Genomic DNA, 19,242 nt, shown 5'->3' on the forward strand with positions numbered 1-19,242 from the left:
GAATTTAAAATTTGTTTCTTAATGACAATAGACAGTAATTTGGGCTAAAGAGAAGGGAATTCCTTAGGTGAATCTTCAGTAAGAAAATTACTATTGTATATTCTTACTAATTTCCCTTAATGGTCTTGCTTAAGGAAAAAATCCCCCTATGTATTAAATCTCTTATTTTCTCATAGACGTACTTGAAGGCTACAATGGAACCATATTTGCATATGGACAAACATCCTCTGGGAAGACACACACAATGGAGGTAATGTTTTTTAATCAGTATTTGGATGTAGTTTGCAGCACATACCATGTATTCATTCATTATTTGTGACATTTTATCATGCTTAAACAGCTTTATTTACTCTTTACTGCTTTGTCTCATACAAATTATATACGAGTAACATGGTTAGAATCTAATTAGTTCCTGAGTTTGAATAGAAATTGTATATATGAAATCATATTGAGCTTTGTTTTATCTACATAACCACAAAATTGTGCATGTCTTAGAATTAAATAAGAATTCTCTGTCACCTTATAATGGGGAATTTTGAAATTTTTAATGTTTATGTGTTTTCAGTTCTATTTGGAGCACTTAGGTTTTTCTTTCTTTCCTTGGTCGTGTCTCTGCATCTGTCTCATTTCCCAACCTCTAGCCAGGTACTTGTCCCTCTTTGATAATAAGGGCTCCAAAATTATCAGCGCTGCTATTAATAATGAATGTAAACCTGCTCGAGCTTTGCTTCTAGAAAACATCCTATAACTTGCCTCTGCTACAGAGTGTCTGCTTTTATCATTTATCTGAGCATTCTACATATGTAAAGTAAATGATTGCTTATTTTGGAGTCACTCATTTATTTTTATCATGTTAAAGTCAGGTAACAGACATTCTTAGCACTTGGATGAATTTGACTTGAGGTAGATAGAATGATGCAGATTTAAATGGTGAGCAACTCACAAACATTTTCCTGGAATGTGTTTATTCACAAATTGCATCATCTGAATCTAATGATTAAAGAAAAGGCTAAGATCAATTGGTAACCTGATTAGCATACATTATTTATATGTAACTTACCAAAATATCTAACAGTTGAATTGTTTTTTTTTAGGTATTTGTACAGCCACATTTTTTCACCAAAAAAATAGCAGCAATTAGAATTCCTATCCTCTCTTGACTATGAATTGTAAATTAAGTTTTGATTTTTAATTTGTATGTTACAGTTTATTTAGGAACTCTAGTTTTGTTTTCTGTTTAGGGTAAACTTCATGATCCAGAAGGCATGGGAATTATTCCAAGAATAGTGCAAGATATTTTTAATTATATTTACTCCATGGATGAAAATTTGGAATTTCATATTAAGGTAAAATATTGGGGAAAGGTGGTCTTTTATTTTATATCTAGAATAATTCTGTTCAATATTTTTTCTTTAAAAAATGTTTTAGAAATTATGGGCAGGTGTAGTTGAAAGATTATTAGAATTAGTAAACTGAGACCCTTCCTCTAACATAGTAAAGGAGTAAGCCAAGTCTTTCTTGCCTTAGCTGCCTCCTCTTTAAGATAAAGGAGTTTGTTTTGGTACAAAGCTCAAAAGTTCTGACTAATTAGACCTAATGAGTCTAATTTTAGATGAAGATACCTAGTGGAAAATGCACTTTAGTTACATAAAAGAGCTGAGTGATTTTAAGGCTTCACATCAGAATATGAGCTGTAGCTGAGTTGTCCCTGGCACTGGTACTTGGCACTCAGGCTGGAATAAATATTTGATGAATAAGTAAATAAATTACTTTGTAATTTTAAGTGGTTGATTTTTTTCCCCCCCTTTGTTTCCTCTGCCCTTTAGGTTTCATATTTTGAGATTTATTTGGATAAGATAAGGGACCTATTAGATGGTAAGTTAAATTCTTGCTCTTCGAGTTACTGTTTTTAGTTGTAAATGTGAGACCATTTCTCAATAACCTATATGAAACTGATTTGAATTACAGGAAACATTGAAAAATGTTTCTTTCAAAGTTTTAATTGAATCAATTTTAACTTATTTAAAGCATATATTTGTGGGTGCTTCATAGGTAGTAATTAGACAATTGGACTGGAGTTCCAGAGCCTGGGTCCTATGCTCTTTTCTCACCTGTCAGACATTGTCCTTGGCAAACCACAGAACCAGTCTGACTTAGTGTTCTTATCTTCAGAATATGAGTGGCAGAGGTTGGCCTGGACCTAAACTTCTCTAAGTCTTGGTTCTATAGACTCTTGCTTTTGCAGTGATATTTTCATGTTTTTTTAAGTTCATTGTTATTAGGCTGCATGGGGAGAGAAACAAGAAACAATTGAATTAACTATTTCACAGCCATTGTTAGCAGTTAGGAAAATGTTAATATTATTTATTTTTCTTTTTCAGTTTCAAAGACCAATCTTTCAGTTCATGAAGATAAAAATCGAGTTCCCTATGTAAAAGTAGGTATAATTCAGAATGTTTAGAAAAGCCCTATAATAACATTTTTTAAAGGGTGATGACATACTTTAAAAATTTATTTTACAGGGATGTACAGAGCGTTTTGTATGTAGTCCAGATGAAGTTATGGACACCATAGATGAAGGAAAATCTAACAGACATGTAGCAGTTACAAGTAAGTGGCATATTTAGTAATACTAGTTAAGGCATAGACTGCTTTAAAGTTGATTTTTCTTAGGTGAAATAATGCTTTAGAAATTATTAGTAAGGGAAAGCCTTGTTTGTTGATATTTGGTTGTGTGATTTCTTTGTAGATATGAATGAACATAGCTCTAGGAGTCACAGTATATTTCTTATTAATGTAAAACAAGAGAACACGCAAACGGAACAAAAGCTGAGTGGAAAACTTTATCTGGTGGATTTAGCTGGTAGTGAAAAGGTAAAATCTTTATATTCCGATGGAAGCATTTTTAATGAACTTCAGCTCAGATTTGGGCTTATGTATTTTTCATTGTTAAATCTTGAAAATGTGTGTCAAACTGGGTTTGGTAGTATTTTTGAGAGTTATAAGCATTTATGTCAGTGTCTCGTCATTGCAAATTACTGTCATTTAGGCCATAATCCAATTCTGCCAATAAGTGTTATCTTGACGTAGGTGTATGCTTTATTGATAATGTGTTGAATGTATGTCATTAAGAATTTTACTAGGTATCCTTTTCCTAATTTTTGGTGTCTATTTTATTCACACTGACAATGGCCTCCCTCTAAAAACTGCCCATTAATTAATCCTTTTGGATTTCACCATACTCCTTTTGGAGGATTATTTAAGTATTATATTGTAGTCCTATACAATCTGATTCTGATTTATGTCAAAATCAAAATAAGTTCAAATGTCTTAATACTGACCTATGTGACCTTTTTTTGTTGTTTGTTCTGCTAATTTGTTTTTTCTTCTGATTAACATACCTGCTCCCTTCTACACAAAAATCTTACACACATCCTTCAAAGTCTATCTCTAATTTTGCAAATACTGAGAAGTTGCTTCTTCAGGCATCATTGCTGACATATTATTCTGTTATCTTTATGTATTTTACATTTTTTTAATAGAAGCAAGTTTGCTTATATAAAATTGATATATATAAATTCAGTCTCTGTCTAACCATCACAACATCAACATTGTGCTTTAGTAAATTTTTTAGTTTCGTTTTCCCAGTGCATCGAAGGGGGTTAACAAATTAGTAAGCTGTCAATACAAACCTACATGTAAGTAGGTTAATTTCATGAGCACACCTAAAAATAAAATTTGGTATCTCCTTAATCCCATTTTTGTCATGCAAAAAAACCCAAGGTCTCAGAAAAGTCATACTTGATAAATACTGATAGCTTAGAGTAAATACTGGGGCTTCCCTGGTGTCTCAGCTGGTAAAGAATCTGCCTGCAATGCGGGAGATATGGGTTCGATCCTTGGGTGGGGAAGATTTCCCTGGAGAAGGAAAAGACTACCCACTTCACTATTCTGGCCTGGAGGATTCCATGGACTGTATAGCCCATGGGGGTCGCAAAAAGAGTTGGACACAACTGAGTGACTTTCACTACTCCTACTAGAGTAAATACTTGGCAAACAAAGTCTTGAAGCTTTCCCTTTTCTTTTTTACTAGTTATTGATGACCTCTGAACGTTTTAGAAAATTAGAATCACTGAAACATAATTTTGTTTTATTCTTTTGCAATCTTATGTATTGTATAGGTTAGTAAAACTGGTGCTGAAGGTGCTGTGCTGGATGAAGCCAAGAACATCAACAAGTCCCTTTCTGCTCTTGGAAATGTCATTTCTGCTTTGGCTGAGGGTAGTGTGAGTACACTTGTTTTCTGTTTCCCTGTTATCTAATGGGAAGTTAAACATAGATAACGTACATACCTGTGGATGTGAGTGAGAGGGATTCACTGGATGAATAGGTATGAATAAGTTGTCTTTTAGGGATTTATTTTATAGTATTAGTGTGTATATCCTAATTCCCATTTTAATAACTACAACATATTTTATTACTGAGAAACCCATTCGTCTTCTTTGGTTTTTTGTTTGTTTTTATATGTAGACATATGTTCCATATCGCGATAGTAAAATGACGAGAATCCTTCAAGATTCCTTAGGTGGGAACTGTAGAACCACTATTGTAATTTGCTGCTCTCCATCATCGTACAATGAATCTGAAACAAAATCTACACTCCTGTTTGGTCAGAGGTTTGTTTTTGTTCAGAAAATATAAAGTCTAAATGTAGATAGGCATTTCATTTATTAAATCTAGGTAAGTTTCAGGATAGATATATTCAAATCAGTATGTATTATTAGTGTGCTAGAAAAGATTCAAGTGTTAACTCGAGTCAGATTTATGTGAGAAGCTTCAGTTCAGTATTAAAACAAACATTTGAATCAGATAATAAAGCAAAAACCTGAGGGATATAATTGTATGTTAAGCCTATTGACATATGTGACCTGTTCAAATAATGGGATAACTATATGAGATGGTTAGCCGAGGAAAATCAATAATGATGACTTTGACTGTCATTGATAATTGCTTTTCTTAATTCTGCCTTACAAGTGAGTTGGAAAAATAATGGGCCCATTTTTTTTTTTCTTATCAGGTTGCTGATTTTTTTTTTTTTTAAGCTATTCAGAGGTGTTGCAACTGACCCAAATCTAATGGGTTGTGAATAAACACTATACTAAGTACACCTCCTAGAATTTAGTCAGAGATAACTAGACAAGAATAGTTAAAATTACCTAGCCACATATGCTTATATTACAGAGATACAGATATCGATTGAAAATAATTAAGTCACATTCTTCCCCTCTCCCCCCAACTACTTGTCTTAGGGCCAAAACAATTAAGAACACAGTTTGTGTCAATGTAGAGTTAACTGCAGAACAGTGGAAAAAGAAGTATGAAAGAGAAAAAGAAAAAAATAAAACCCTCCGGAACACCATTCAGTGGCTTGAAAATGAACTCAACCGATGGCGTAATGGTAATAACTGAATTTGTTGTTTAGAGTTTGTGGAATAGAGATTCAGAGTTATTTTATAAATTTGAGACTCTGATATAAATGAAAATAACAACATATTAGGGATCACCAAATAAAAATGAATAAAATGTTTTACTTTAAATTCTGATTTTTACCTGGAAAAATAAATAGAGGCATAGAGGCCAGCTAACTGGCTGTTGAAGTCTCAAGATGGCAAGATGTTTAGCTTAGGATGAAATCAATTAAAAATACAAGATTTGATGACTGGCTTTAGAAGATAAAGGGGACAGTCAAAGATAATTCCAACTTTTCAGATCTCAGGGACTGAGCAGATAAAATTTATAAGAGCTGCTGAAATTAAATAAAATTAAAATTAATTTTCAACAGGTGGGTTTTATTAACCATTCTGTTGTCTTATTTTAGGAGAGACAGTGCCTGTTGATGAACAGTTTGACAAAGAGAAAGCCAACTTGGAAGCTTTTGCAGTGGATAAGGATATTACTATTACCAATGATAAACCAGCAGCCACAATTGGAGTTACTGGAAACTTTACTGATGCTGAAAGAAGAAAGTGTGAAGAAGAAATTGCTAAACTGTACAAACAGCTTGATGACAAGGTAAGTATTATTTGTGTTCTAATTTGTTTTAGAACATTATTAACATTTTTATTTTCTAATTTCAATATTAATGGGTCATCATGACCTATGTACATATTCCTAGGTTTGTTAACTTTCTCAACATCATTATATTAACAAAAAATATAAAATGACAGTTTCTGTTTCTATGCAGAAACTATCTATAAGGCATACCTTTCTTCCCCTTCTCTTTCAGCTAATAGAACTTTCAAAAGGAAATTTGACGCAGTCCTTGGAGAGTCTTAATGAAATGACCTTTTAGAATCAGCCCTCTGTGGCGCTAATGATAAAAATGATGCAAAAGATTAGACTGAGGGAACAGAATCAAGTGGAAATACTGTCTTCTACTTTGATGATATCAGTAGTATGAAAAATAGTTATGAAGCAAATAAAAAGGATGGGAAAAACAATAGTAAAAAGACTAGAAAAAATTGTTCTGATGTTGCCTTTGATTTTTTTTCTTAGTAGGTGATGTTTTTAATGTATTTTAAACAGGGATGGTAGGTAGGTTTGAAGTGGCTCCATGGCATTATTTTCAGTAATAGCTTTAAACATGTTTATTATTTTTAGCATTTAAAGTATTTTGTGAATAACTTTCATAAACATAAGCCTTTTTTCTTATTGCATGATAAGGACGTTACAGTTACTGATAATTGAAGGAAGCTCCATTTGTTTCAACATCTTTCTAAGATAAGAGATTAGAATAAGCTATGTCCAATTTGGGGAAAACAACTCTGAAATACTGGGGAGTGGGTAGTAATCTTATAGTTTGTGTTAGGAAACAGAACCAGGTTGTGAGCTATTCTGTTAACTTGTAACTGAAAATTCTAGGATGAAGAAATTAATCAACAGAGCCAATTGGTAGAAAAACTGAAGACACAAATGCTGGATCAGGAAGAGGTAAATTAAATACTGCTTCCAGAAAAGCTGTATAGTTTATCATTGTCACTTAAAAGATGAAGGCATCTACAGAGCTCAGAACACACTCCAGTACATTTAAAATTTTTTTGAGTATGTCCATGCTTCACCGTGGATATCCTATGGGAGCAGTACATCATACAGACAGAAGCAAAGATTGACTTTTTCAGGCTTTTTGGGGTTGGGTTTTTTGGGTTTTTTAAGTTTGAGTTAAGTCTAACTGGAGGGCAGAGGGTGATTTTCTTTTTTTGCATTTATTCTTTAATATACGTCTCCTGGGGTTTTCAACTCTGTCTTTTGCTTTCCTTGTACAGTGCTACTTTGTCTTATTCTCCCCCAAACACTTCTTATTGATTCTTGGACTGGAGTAACCTTAGGTTCCCCCTCCCTTTATGAAAAGTATTTCCACATGGAAATGATGAAGGAAGGAGTATAAAAAACACTTTAGCCCCGATATATGTCCAAAGGGATTGTTAAAGAAAAGACTTATTTCTGAATCACTTTGGCTTTGTTTTTAGGAATTCATACTTTAGGGTATGATTTTTATCATAGAAATGAGAATGTCAGTGAATAAGATTATTTTTTACTCTACCATTTCTACCCTCCCCTGACCTGTTTCTCATTTCTGTGATCTTCACTTTCATCTTGTTACTTTCAAGTTCCTTCTCTCTAGTTTGTCACTTTGGACCCTTATTTTACCTTACTTGGCAGTCAATTCAGTCTCTCAGTCATGTCTGACTTTTTGCCACCCCATAATCCGCAGCACTCCAGGCCTCCCTGTCCATCACCAACTCCTGAAGTCTACCCAAACCCATGTCCATTGAGTCAGTGATGCCATCCAACCATCTCATCTTCTGTCGTCCCCTTTTCCTCCTGTCCTCAATCTTTCCCAGCATCAGGGTCTTTCCAGATGAGTCAGCTCTTCGCATGAGGTGGCCAAAGTATTGGAGTTTCAGCTTCCACATCAGTCTCCAATGAACACCCAGGACTGATCTCCTTTAGGATGGACTGGTTGGATCTCCTTGCAGTCCAAGGGACTCTCAAGAGTCTTCTCCAACACCACAGTTCAAAAGCATCAATTCCTCGGCACTCAGCTTTCTCTATAGTCCCAACTCTCACATCCATCCATGACTACTGGAAAAACCATAGCCTTGACTAGACGGACTTTCGTTGAGAAAGTAATGTCTCTGCTTTTTAAATATGCTGTCTAGGTTGGTCATAACTTTCCTTCCAAGGAGTAAGCATTTTTTAATTTCATGGCTGCAGTCACTATCTGCAGTGATCTTGCAGCCCCCCAAAAATAAAGTCAGACACTGTTTCCCCATCTATTTGCCATGAAGTGATGGGACTGGATACCATGATCTTCGTTTTCTGAATGTTGAGCTTTAAGCCAGGTTTTTCACTCTCCTCTTTCACTTTTATCAAGAGGCTCTTTTAGTTCTTCATTTTCTGCCATAAGGGTGGTATCATCTGCATATCTGAGGTTATTGATGTTTCTCCCGGTAATCTTGATTCCAGCTTGTGCTTCAGCCTAGCGTTTCTCATGATGTACTCTGCATATACGTTAAATAAGCAGGGTGACAATATACGGCCTTGACGTACTCTTTTTCCTATTTGGAACCAGTCTGTTGTTCGATGTCCAGTTCTAACTGTTGATTCCTGACCTGCATACAGGTTTCTCAAGAGGCAGGTCAAGTGGTCTGGTATTCCCTTCTCTTTCAGAATTGTCCACAGTTTATTGTGATCCACACAGTCAAAGGCTTTGGCATAGTCAATAAAGCAGAAATAGATGTTTTTCTAGAACTCTCTTGCTTTTTTGATGATCCAGTAGATGTTGGCAATTTGACCTCTAGTTCCTCTGCCTTTTCTAAAACCAGCTTGAACATCTGGAAGTTCACGGTTCACATATTGCTAAAGCCTGGCTTGGAGAATTTTGAGCATTACTTTACTAGCATGTGAGATGAGTGCAGTTGTGTGGTAGTTTGAGCATTCTTTGGCATTGGCTTTCGTTGGGATTGGAATGAAAATGAACCTTTTCCAGTCCTATGACCACTGCTGAGTTTTCCAAATTTGCTGGTGTATTGAGTGCAGCACTTTCACAGCATCATCTTTTAGGATTTGAAATAGCTGAAATGGAATTCTATCACCTCCACTAGCTTTGTTTGTAGTGATGCTTCCTAAGGCCTACTTGACTTCACATTCCAGGATGTCTGCCTCTAGGTGAGTGTAAGTGATCACACCATTGTGATTATCTGGGTCGTGAAGATCTTTTTTGTACAGATCTATGTATTCTTGCCACTTCTTCTCAATATCTTCTTCTGCTAAGTCCATACCATTTCTGTCCTTTATCGCGCCCATCTTTACATGAAATGTTCCCTTGGTATCTCTAATTTTCTTGAAGAGATCTCTAGTCTTTCCCATTCTATTGTTTTCTTCTTATTTCTTTGCATTGATCGCTGAGGAAGGCTTTCTTATCTCTGCTTGCTATTCTCTGGAACTCTGTATTCAAATGGGAATATCTTTCCTTTTCTCCTTTGCTTTTCATTTCACTTCTTTTCACAGCTATTTGTAAGGCCTCCCCAGAGAGCCATTTTGCTTTTTTGCATTTCTTTTTCTTGGAAATGGTCTTGATTCCAGGCTCCTGTAAAATGTCATGAACCTCTGTCCATAGTTCATCAGGCACTGTCTATCAGATCTAGTCCCTTAAGTCTATTTCTCACTTCATAAGGGATTTGATTTAGATCATACATGAATGGTCTAGTGGTTTTCCCCAATTTCTTTAATTTAAGAATGGGGGATAATTGAAAAGTGGTCCTTTGTTTGAGGTTCGTTCTGGGGGTTGGAGCAAAGACATAATTTCAGTAAGAGGTGTCTGAAAAGTGAAAGTGAAAGTCACTCAGTAGTGTCCAACTGTTTGCGACCCCATAGACTATACAGTCCATGGAATTCTTGAGGCCTGAATACTGGGGTAGGTAGCCTCTCTCTTCACCAGGGGATCTTCCCAACCCAAGGATTGAGCCCAAGTCTCCTGAATTGCAGGCGGATTCTTTACCAGCTGAGTTACAAGGAAAGCCCAGGAGATGTCTACCATCAGTCAAATTAATCCTGGTTGAATCATCTTATTTTTTTCTACTCTAGTAGCATTGTTTCTCCAAGGGGCACTGGTATCATTTGCATAATTCTTCATTGATATTGTTTTGTCCGCTTTACAGGACAGTTGGCATCTCTGGCTCCCACTTCTAAGTGGCATTAGCACTCTGCCCCTTTAGAAAACTACAAATTTCAGATGCCCCTACTTCAACTGACCAACATGATCTCAGTATCCTCTTAAGAGTCTCTTGGCTTCTTCCAGTTTAGATTTTATTTGCTGATACCATGTTTTCTTCAGACATAGCTCAGATGCCCCCCACTGTTGCCCAAAGAAAACCTAAACTTTTAAAGCATCTACTCATTTCTTTTTTTCTGTGCATGGTTAGGAGCCTTGTGTGTCTTTTTCTGTTAAAGTGCACCTGACAATAATTTTCCTATTCTAGCCTCCTTCTCCGTGAATACTCATCCAGAAATATCCCCTTTCCTTACACTGCCAAGCACTTTGTCATGTCCTGTCTCCATTATTGCTTTAACATTTCATTTCGTATTGCATTTGTTTGTGTATCTGTCTTCCACTAGATTTTTCCATCTCCCACAATGTTGAGCACAGAATGTGCACACAGTAGGTATTCAGTAAATCTGTTGAATAAATAAATGTTACCATGTATAGTAATGTCCACATTTCATTCCTTTTTTGGTGAGCAAGTGATAAAAAGTTTTCTTTTTAACTTGTGTATGTTTTAAAAACCAGTTACTCAGTGTTCTTTGGATAAAATAGATATTTCTATTCCTACAGCTTCTGGCATCTACCAGAAGAGATCAAGATAATATGCAGACTGAACTGAATCGCCTTCAGGCAGAAAATGATGCCTCTAAGGAAGAAGTAAAGGAAGTTTTACAAGCCTTGGAAGAACTTGCTGTCAACTATGATCAGAAGTCTCAGGAAGTTGAAGACAAAACTAAGGAATATGAATTACTTAGTGATGAGCTGAATCAGAAATCGGTAGGATACAGCTTTTTTTCTTAATACTTTGGTAAAGTATTCTTAATTGAAAAGTTACCTGAGTAACTTATTTCTGTAAAAGCTTAAGACTGATAGCATCAATTCTTCAAGAACTCAAGTGTCAACTTTATTTTCTCCTATATATGAAGCTTTAAGGTGGAGGAAGAGGGTTATTTTTTTAGTTTCTAAAGGTCTATTAATATGTAATTAAAGTGGTATTTTAATTGGCTACATATTGGCTACTCCAGATATTCTACTGTTCAAAGAAAAAAAAGTTGACTACTAGTTGCCCAGTAAAATTATTAGCCAACTGTTCAAACTATGATTTTTAAAATGTGCACAAAAGGCAAACTAGCAGGATATATGACTTCACGTAACTTATATTTTGTTCACTGTTAAATTTCTAATACCTGGGCCAGTGTCTTCTGGGACAGTGTGATAGCTTCATCATGGTTCCCCAGGAAATGAAGATTTTTGTTTTCATCACTGTAAGGCAAGAATCCCTGCCCTCTGGCAGTGATGCCAGAAATAGTATACAACTGTGACTGCTTCTGTGATATTTTGAGCATCACCATGGATGAGCTCTCTTTTTCTTAAAGTTTTGTTGTTAATGCTGGCTTCTTGTTTAGAAATCATATTTAAAGTTGGACATAGGATCAGTGCTCACTAGTTGTTTCCTTGTCACATCAAGTGTTTAAAGGAAAGCAATCAGCGCTATGAAATGACAAAGCCTTTCTGCTCCTGGAGAAGTTCCTTTTCCCTTTTTGATCTCCCAAGTTACATTTAGCTTGAAGTTATAATTAATACCATGGAAATACCTTTGTAACTCTTAACTGAGTTGCATTATTAGCAAACCTAATTTCTGTTTGGACAAATGATAGGAGTTTCTTAAAACTCTGTAAACTGTAAGTTGGTTCTTAGCCACTGATTTCAGCCTTTATGACTATTCTGTTTGTGTCCCAGTTTTAATATGACCATTGTATTGGTAAGGAGTTAGAAACCCCTGAAGTGGTCTGCATCTTTTTATATACTTGAGTATTGCTGTTCGGTTGTTACAGATATTGTCTGGTAATTTGGACTTGGTAGTATATTGTAGATCAAACTGAGTGAACTCACAATCTGCTGGTTTTCAGACACTTAAGGAAATGACCAGAAGAAATGAGCAGCTGAAACAATGGTATCTTTACTAAAAGATTCTGATTAAAAGTCAGTAACTTGCATTTAAAATACAGTATATGATCTGTGACACAACTAACAGTTTTAAAGCAGCCAGATTCAGTTGAATTTTCAAAATTGTGGTGACTTTGTTGCTGGTAAGCCAGCTACTATTTTAAATTTATGATTATAGTAATTAAATTCATATAGTAATGCTACTTCACTGTCTCCTGGATAATTGCATGTATCATAGTACAGAAGTAGTAGTAATTATCAGGTGAATTCTTCTCAGAAACTAAATACTATATAAAAAGCAGATAAAACTTATCAGCCATCTAGAAGACTTAGCAATTCCCTACTAACATATATTTTCTCAGACTGTTTCCAAAGGTAATAAATGAAAATCAAATCTAGTTAATTTGAAAGTTTTCCATTTCTAGGTAGAAAACATCCAATCTCAAAAATTTAGTGAAGTAATACAAACTGTCTGCTCTTGATGGAGCTACAATATGGCTACTTTCCATGCTCCTCTTAGACCTAAAATACATTTTAAATTTGAGCTGAGAGCTAGCCCAGAACTCAGTAGAGAATTCAAGAAAATGAAAGCAGAAAATAATGGTTTTGTGAGTACTGAATGAAAATACCTGTCAAAATTTGAGTTGATCTTTCATTTAATAGATTTCATTGTACTTTTTGTATTTTATTCTATTAGGCAAGTTTAGCAAGTATAGATGCTGAGCTTCAGAAACTTAAGGAAATGACCAACCACCAGAAAAAAAGAGCAGCAGAGATGATGGCATCTTTACTAAAAGACCTGGCAGAAATAGGAATTGCTGTGGGAAACAACGACGTAAAGGTAATTGTAACTACCTGAGAGTAAGCATGATTATCTATATAGAACTCACACTTTCATTTTTCACAAAGTTCTTTTCATATCCATCATCTCCTCCTCCAAGACCCATCTGTAGTAGAGGGTATTGGCTTCATTTTAAATAGATGAGGAAGAGGGAGAGGATAAAGGGTCCTCAAGGAGACATATGCTCAGTCAGTAGTGTTTATCTGGACTACGTGTTTGGTTTTCTTCTCTATGTAAAGATTTTTGCACTTAGAAATTATTGTTAATAAATTACGAAAGTATGTAATTGAAACAATAGCTCCAGAAGTAAACTGTAAGTAAATTAGCTTCTGGTTGCTGTAAGTGTTTAAAAAGGTAAAAGGTGAGCACTGCTAATTAATTCTTTATATTTGGAAATTTTTTAAACATACAGTAGTAAACAGGACAATATTGTGAACCTTAGAGTTAATCAGTTATCAAAATTTTGTTACATTTTTTCTTTTCTAATAATCTTTCAGGGTGCGGATACTTAGTTATATTGGCACTAGTGTGTAGTTAAAAAAAAAATTGCAACCTGGTAGATTTTAAAACTTAAATCAGAAATACAAACTAGATTCTTAGAAAAAATGTGCACATAACATGAAAGGTTTATATGTTGCAGTAGGTATTTGTATGGACTTCCTTTTTTTAAAATTAAAATCTAATTATAGTGACAAGGAGAGCAAATTTATACTTGAGTTTGTAGTGAAAGTCAGCTAAGCCAGCCCTGTTTAACAAGAGTTGGAAATGAAATAAAAGCTTTCACTGTGGAGCACACTTTCCTTCTGTTGTTATTCCAAACTATTGTTTGTTGATGGAGGCAAGGATTCATTCTCATAATTGTGTCGTTTCTTAATGCTGGCTCACCTGATCAGAACAGAAAAGCGTTATTAAACATTGAATGATGTGACTTGCTCTTTCTTCACTGTCAGTCTGAACATCCTGCCCTGTTGTGTTTGTCGTGAAGTATGTGAGATTGATTATGTTCTGTTGGAATCTTCTGGGATAAAAAAAAGTAGATTTCCTTCGTATTTTGAACACTGGAAACATGTTCAAATTTTTCTTTGTAAATTTGTGGCTTGTTTTTAGAAAAATCCATCCATTTCATTGGAGAAGAAAATGACAACCCACTCCAGTATTCTTGCCTGGAGAATTCCATGGACAGAGGAGCCTGGCAGGCTATAGTCCATGGCGTCACAAAGAGTGGGACATGACTGAGCAACTAACACTTTTTACTTTTTCCATCCATTTCATGTTCAAATAATTTAGTATGTGAAAAAGTGGTAAAGGTAGAGAAAATAAAGAGTAAGACTGGCTTATGTCTTATGGCACAGCCAGTGATAACCAGACATCTAAACCGCTTTTGTCACTGAACCATTGTAGTATTTGAAAACAAGTCAGACTTGCAAATAGGTAAAGAAAAAATGGACCCTCAGTATTCTTGGGTTTTGCAGGTTATTCTCTTCCTGTTAAACACATCAGTAAGCGCTGCTTGAGTTCTCCATGTTTTGCATGTTTTGCATTATGTTTCACTGTTTGTGTTATACTAGTCTCTGGATTTTGATGAACGCATAATATAGATCCACCATTGCAGTATCAGAATCATTTCACTGTTCTAACAAGTTGCTTGTGCTTCATCTGCTCATCCCTCTCCGCTGAATCACTAGCAAACATTGATCTTTTAACTGTCTCTAGTTGTGCCATTTGCAGAATGTCATATAAATGGAGTCATACAGTATTAGCTGTTTCAGACTGGCTTCTTTTACTTCAGTTCAGTTCAGTAGCTCAGCTGTGTCTGAATGTTTGCAACCCCATGAATTGCAGCACACCAGGCCTCCCTGTCCATCACCAACTCTCAGATTCACTCAAACTCACGTCCATCGAGTCGGTGATGCCATCCAGCCATCTCACCCTCTTTCGTCCCCTTCTTCTCCTGTCCCCAATCCCTCCCAGCATCAGAGTCTTTTCCAGTGAGTCAACTCTTCACATGAGGTGGCCAAAGTACTAGAGTTTCAGCTTTAGCATCATTCCTTCCAAAGAACACCCAGGACCAATCTCCTTTAGAATGGACTGGTTGGATCTCCTTGCAGTCCAAGGGACCCTCAAGAGTCTTCAACACCACAGTTCAAAACGATCAATTATTCAGCACTCAGCTTTCTTCACAGTCCAACTCTCACATCCATATGTGACCACTGGAAAAACCATAGCCTTGACTAGATGGACCTTTGTTGGCAAAGTAATGTTTCTGCTTTTGAATATGCTGTCTAGGTTGGTCATAACTTCCCTTTCAAGGAGTAAGCGTCTTTTAATTTCGTGGCTGCAGTCACCATCTGCAGTGATTTTGGAGCCCCAAAAAGTCTGACACCGTTTCCACTGTTTCCCCATCTATTTCCCATGAAGTGATGGGACCAGATGCCATGATCTTCGTTTTCTGACTGTTGAGCTTTAAGCCAACTTTTTCACTCTCCTCTTTGACTTTCATCAAGAGGCTTTTTAGTTCCTCTTCACTTTCTGCCATAAGGGTGGTGTCATCTGCATATCTGAGGTTACTGATATTTCTCCCGGCAATCTTGATTCCAGCTTGTGCTTCTTGCAGCCCAGCATTTCTCATGATGTACTCTGCATAGAAGTTAAATAAGCAGGGTGACAATATACAGCCTTGACATACTCCTTTTCCTATTTGGAACTAGTCTGTTGTTCCATGTCCAGTTCTAACTGTTGCTTCCTGACCTGCATATAGGTTTTTCAAGAGGCAGGTCACATGGTCTGGTATTTACATCTCTTTCAGAATTTTCCACAGTTTATTGTGATGCACATTTAAGGTTTTTCCATGTCGTCTTTTAGCTTGATAGCTCATTTCATTTTTGTGTGTAAAAGAAAGTGAAAGTATTAGTTGCTCAGTCGAGTCTGACTCTTTCCAACCCCATGGACTGTAGCCCGCCAGGCTCTGTCCACAGGATTCTCCAGGCAAGAATACTGGAGTGGGTTGTCATTCTCTTCTCCCGGGGATCTTCCAGACCCAGGGATTGAACCTGGTGTCCTGCATTGCAGGCAGATTCTTTACCATTTGAGCCACCAGGGAAGCCCTTTTGTATGTAGGTCCACTTTGGTTACCTCCAGTTTAAGTCTGCTGTAAACAGACACTCATGTGCAAGTTTTTCTGAGTACATAAGTTTTTGATTCGATGGGTTAAAATAACTAAGAGCATGATTGCTAGATCATAGGTTAAGACTATATTAACTTAGTAAGAAACTCCCAAACTGTGTTTGAAATTGGCTTGTAGCATTTTTTGCTCCCACCAACAATAAAATGAAAGTTCTATTAATTCACATCCTCACCAGTATTTGATGTCATCAATTTTTTGGTTAGAGCCTTTTTAAGATATGTGACATTGTCACACAGTTTTGGTTTTTTTGTTTTTAATTGAAGGATAATTGCTTTACAATATTGTGTTGGTGTCTGCTATACATGAACATGAATCAGTCATAGCACACTATTGTTTAATTTGTGTTTTGGACTCTTATTTTCTTACCTTGAATTTTAAGAGTTCTGTTTGTGTGTTTTGAATAATAGTCCTTCATTAGGTTTGTGTTTTGCAGATATTTCTCCCAGTCTGGCTTATCTTTTTAATGAAGTCTAGTTTGCCATTCTCTTTCTTCATGGATTGTGGTTTTGGTGTTACACTTTAAAACCTCATCTCCAAACCCATGGTCACCTAGATTTTCTCATTTATTATCTTCTAGAAGTTTTTTGGTTTTGCATTTACATTTAGGTGTATGATCCATTGGGGGTTCATTTTTTTCTATGAGTATTTACATGTGGATGACTAGTTTTTCCAGCAGTTTAATGAAAAGACTGTCTATTTTCTATTGAATTCCCTTTGTCCTCTGTCAGATAAATTGACTGTACTTGTGTATGCTATTCCTGGGCTTTCGATTCTTTTCTAATAACCTATTTGTTCTTTTGTCAGTACCATGTCATCGTGATAACTGTAGCTTTAGTAAGTCTTGAAGTTGGGTAGTGTCAGTCCTCCAACTTTGTTGTTCTTCAGTATTATGTTGGCTGTTTCTTTTAAGTGATAATACGAATGACATCAGAAAGAGAGGTTTTTTGTTTCAGATTCCCTTGTTTCTTTGTTTTGCTAGTATATTGGAAAGTGATTGACTTTTTTGTAAATTAATCTTGTATCCTGTAATGTTGCTATAAGGTCTTGTTAGTTCCAGAAGTTTTTCCTTAAACAATCATGTCATCTGCACACAAAGACAGATTTATTTCTTTCTTCTCAAGCTCCTTATTTTTAAGTTGAAGTATAGTTGATTTACAGTATTAATTTCTCCTGTAAACCAGGGTGATTGGTTTATACATAGATACACATTCTTTTTCATATACTTTTTCCATTATGATTTAGCACAGAATATTTAAGATATATCCCTGTGCTATACAGTAGGACCTTGTTGTTTATCCAGTCAATATATACTAGTTTACATCTGCAAATCCCAACCTCCCACTCCCTCCCCCCAACCCCGCTGCCCCTTGGCAAAAACTAGATGATGCCCAGAAGTGGGACTGACTGCTGGATCATATGGTGATTCTATTTTTAGTTTATTTTGAGAAACCTCCATAGTGTTCTCCATAGTGGCTGCACCAGTATACATTCTCACCAGCAGTGTAAGAGGGTTCCCTTTTCTCCACACCCTCTCCAGCATTTGTTATTTGTAGACTTTTTAATGTAGACCGTTCTGACCAATATTAGGTGGTACCGCATTGTATTTTTGATTTGCATTTCTCTAATAATTAGTGGTATTAAGCATCTTTTCATGTGCCTTTTGGCCATCTGTATTTCCTCTTTGGAGAGATGTCTGTTTAAGTCTTCTGCCTCTTAATGGGGGGTGAGGTGTTTGTTTTGTTGTTGAGTTGTATGAGCTGTTTGTATATTTTGGAAATTAAGCCCTTGATGGTCTCATCATTTGCAAATATTTTCTGCCATTCTGTAGATTGTCTTTTTGTTTTGATTATGGTTTCCTTTTTGCGAAAGCTTGTAAGTTTGATTAGGTCCCATTTGTTTGCATTTGCTTTTATTTCTGCTGCCTTGGGATACTGAACTTAAGAAAACATTGCTATGATTTGTCAGAATATTTTGCCTATAATCTCTTCTAGTTTTATGGTGTCATGTCTAATGTTTAAGTCTTTAAGCCCTTTTGAGTTTATTTTTGTGCATAGTATGAAGGAGTGTCTTAACTTCATTGATTCATCTAGCTGTCCAACTTTCTCAACACCATTTGCTAAAAGACTTTTTCCCGTTGTATGTTCTTGTCATCTTTGTTAGAGGTTAATTGTCCATAGATGTGGGTTTATTTCTGGGTTCTCTGTGCCACTATCATCCTTTTTTGCTGACTGTAGCTTTGTAGTATTATCTGAAGTCTGGGAGGGTTATACCTCCTGCTTTTTCCTTAGGATTGCTTTGGCAATTCTAGATCTTATGGTTCCATATAAATTTTAGGATTATTTAGTTCTGTGATGAATGTCATGGGTAATTTGATAGTAATCCCAGTAAATCTATAGCTTACTCTGGGTAATAGGGCCATTTTAACAATATTAATTCTTTCAGTTCAAGAACATGGAATATCTTTCCATTTCTTTGAATAGACATCAGTTTCCTTTATTAATGTTTTGTAGTTTTCAGCATGTAAGTCTTCTGCCTCCATGGTTCAGGCTATTCCTGTTTTATATGTTTATTGATATGATTTTAAAGGATACTGGGGTTTTTTACATTGCCTTTCTGATATTTTATTATTAATGTAAAGAAATGCAACCAGTTTCTATATATTAATTTATATCCTGCTACCTTGCTGAATTCATTTTATCAATTCTAGTTTTTGTGTGGATTCTTTAAGGTTTTCTATATATAGTATATTATCTACATATGATAGTTTTACCTGTTTCCTCTCAGTTTGGATATCTTTTGTTTCTTGTCTGATTGATGTGGTTAGAACTTCCAGTGCTATATTGAATAGAACTGGTGAGGATAGGCATTCTTGTCTTGTTCCAGATGTTAGTGGGAGGGTCAGGCTCTTTTTTTTTGTTTATTATTTTTGTGTTTTTGGGTTTGGGG

At 35.7% G+C, this 19,242-nt stretch overlaps 1 protein-coding gene across 3 annotated transcripts in view; it reads left to right on the forward strand.

Moving 5' to 3' along the window:
• Nucleotides 1–19,242, forward strand: part of KIF5B (kinesin family member 5B) — a 47,260-nt gene that overhangs the window by 14,850 nt on the left and 13,168 nt on the right. For all 3 annotated transcript variants that reach the window (XM_005687994.3, XM_018057171.1, XM_018057170.1), the window contains exons 3-15: nt 177–250; nt 1,242–1,346; nt 1,827–1,875; nt 2,382–2,437; nt 2,523–2,610; nt 2,750–2,874; nt 4,182–4,286; nt 4,531–4,676; nt 5,310–5,458; nt 5,879–6,072; nt 6,922–6,990; nt 10,895–11,101; nt 12,969–13,112. In XM_005687994.3, the coding sequence (XP_005688051.1) occupies nt 177–250; nt 1,242–1,346; nt 1,827–1,875; nt 2,382–2,437; nt 2,523–2,610; nt 2,750–2,874; nt 4,182–4,286; nt 4,531–4,676; nt 5,310–5,458; nt 5,879–6,072; nt 6,922–6,990; nt 10,895–11,101; nt 12,969–13,112 (1,511 nt within the window). The remainder of the gene's footprint in view (nt 1–176; nt 251–1,241; nt 1,347–1,826; nt 1,876–2,381; nt 2,438–2,522; nt 2,611–2,749; nt 2,875–4,181; nt 4,287–4,530; nt 4,677–5,309; nt 5,459–5,878; nt 6,073–6,921; nt 6,991–10,894; nt 11,102–12,968; nt 13,113–19,242) is intronic.

The sequence above is a fragment of the Capra hircus genome, chromosome 13 (genome assembly GCF_001704415.2).
Source record: "Capra hircus breed San Clemente chromosome 13, ASM170441v1, whole genome shotgun sequence".
Taxonomy (NCBI): Eukaryota; Metazoa; Chordata; class Mammalia; order Artiodactyla; family Bovidae; genus Capra; species Capra hircus.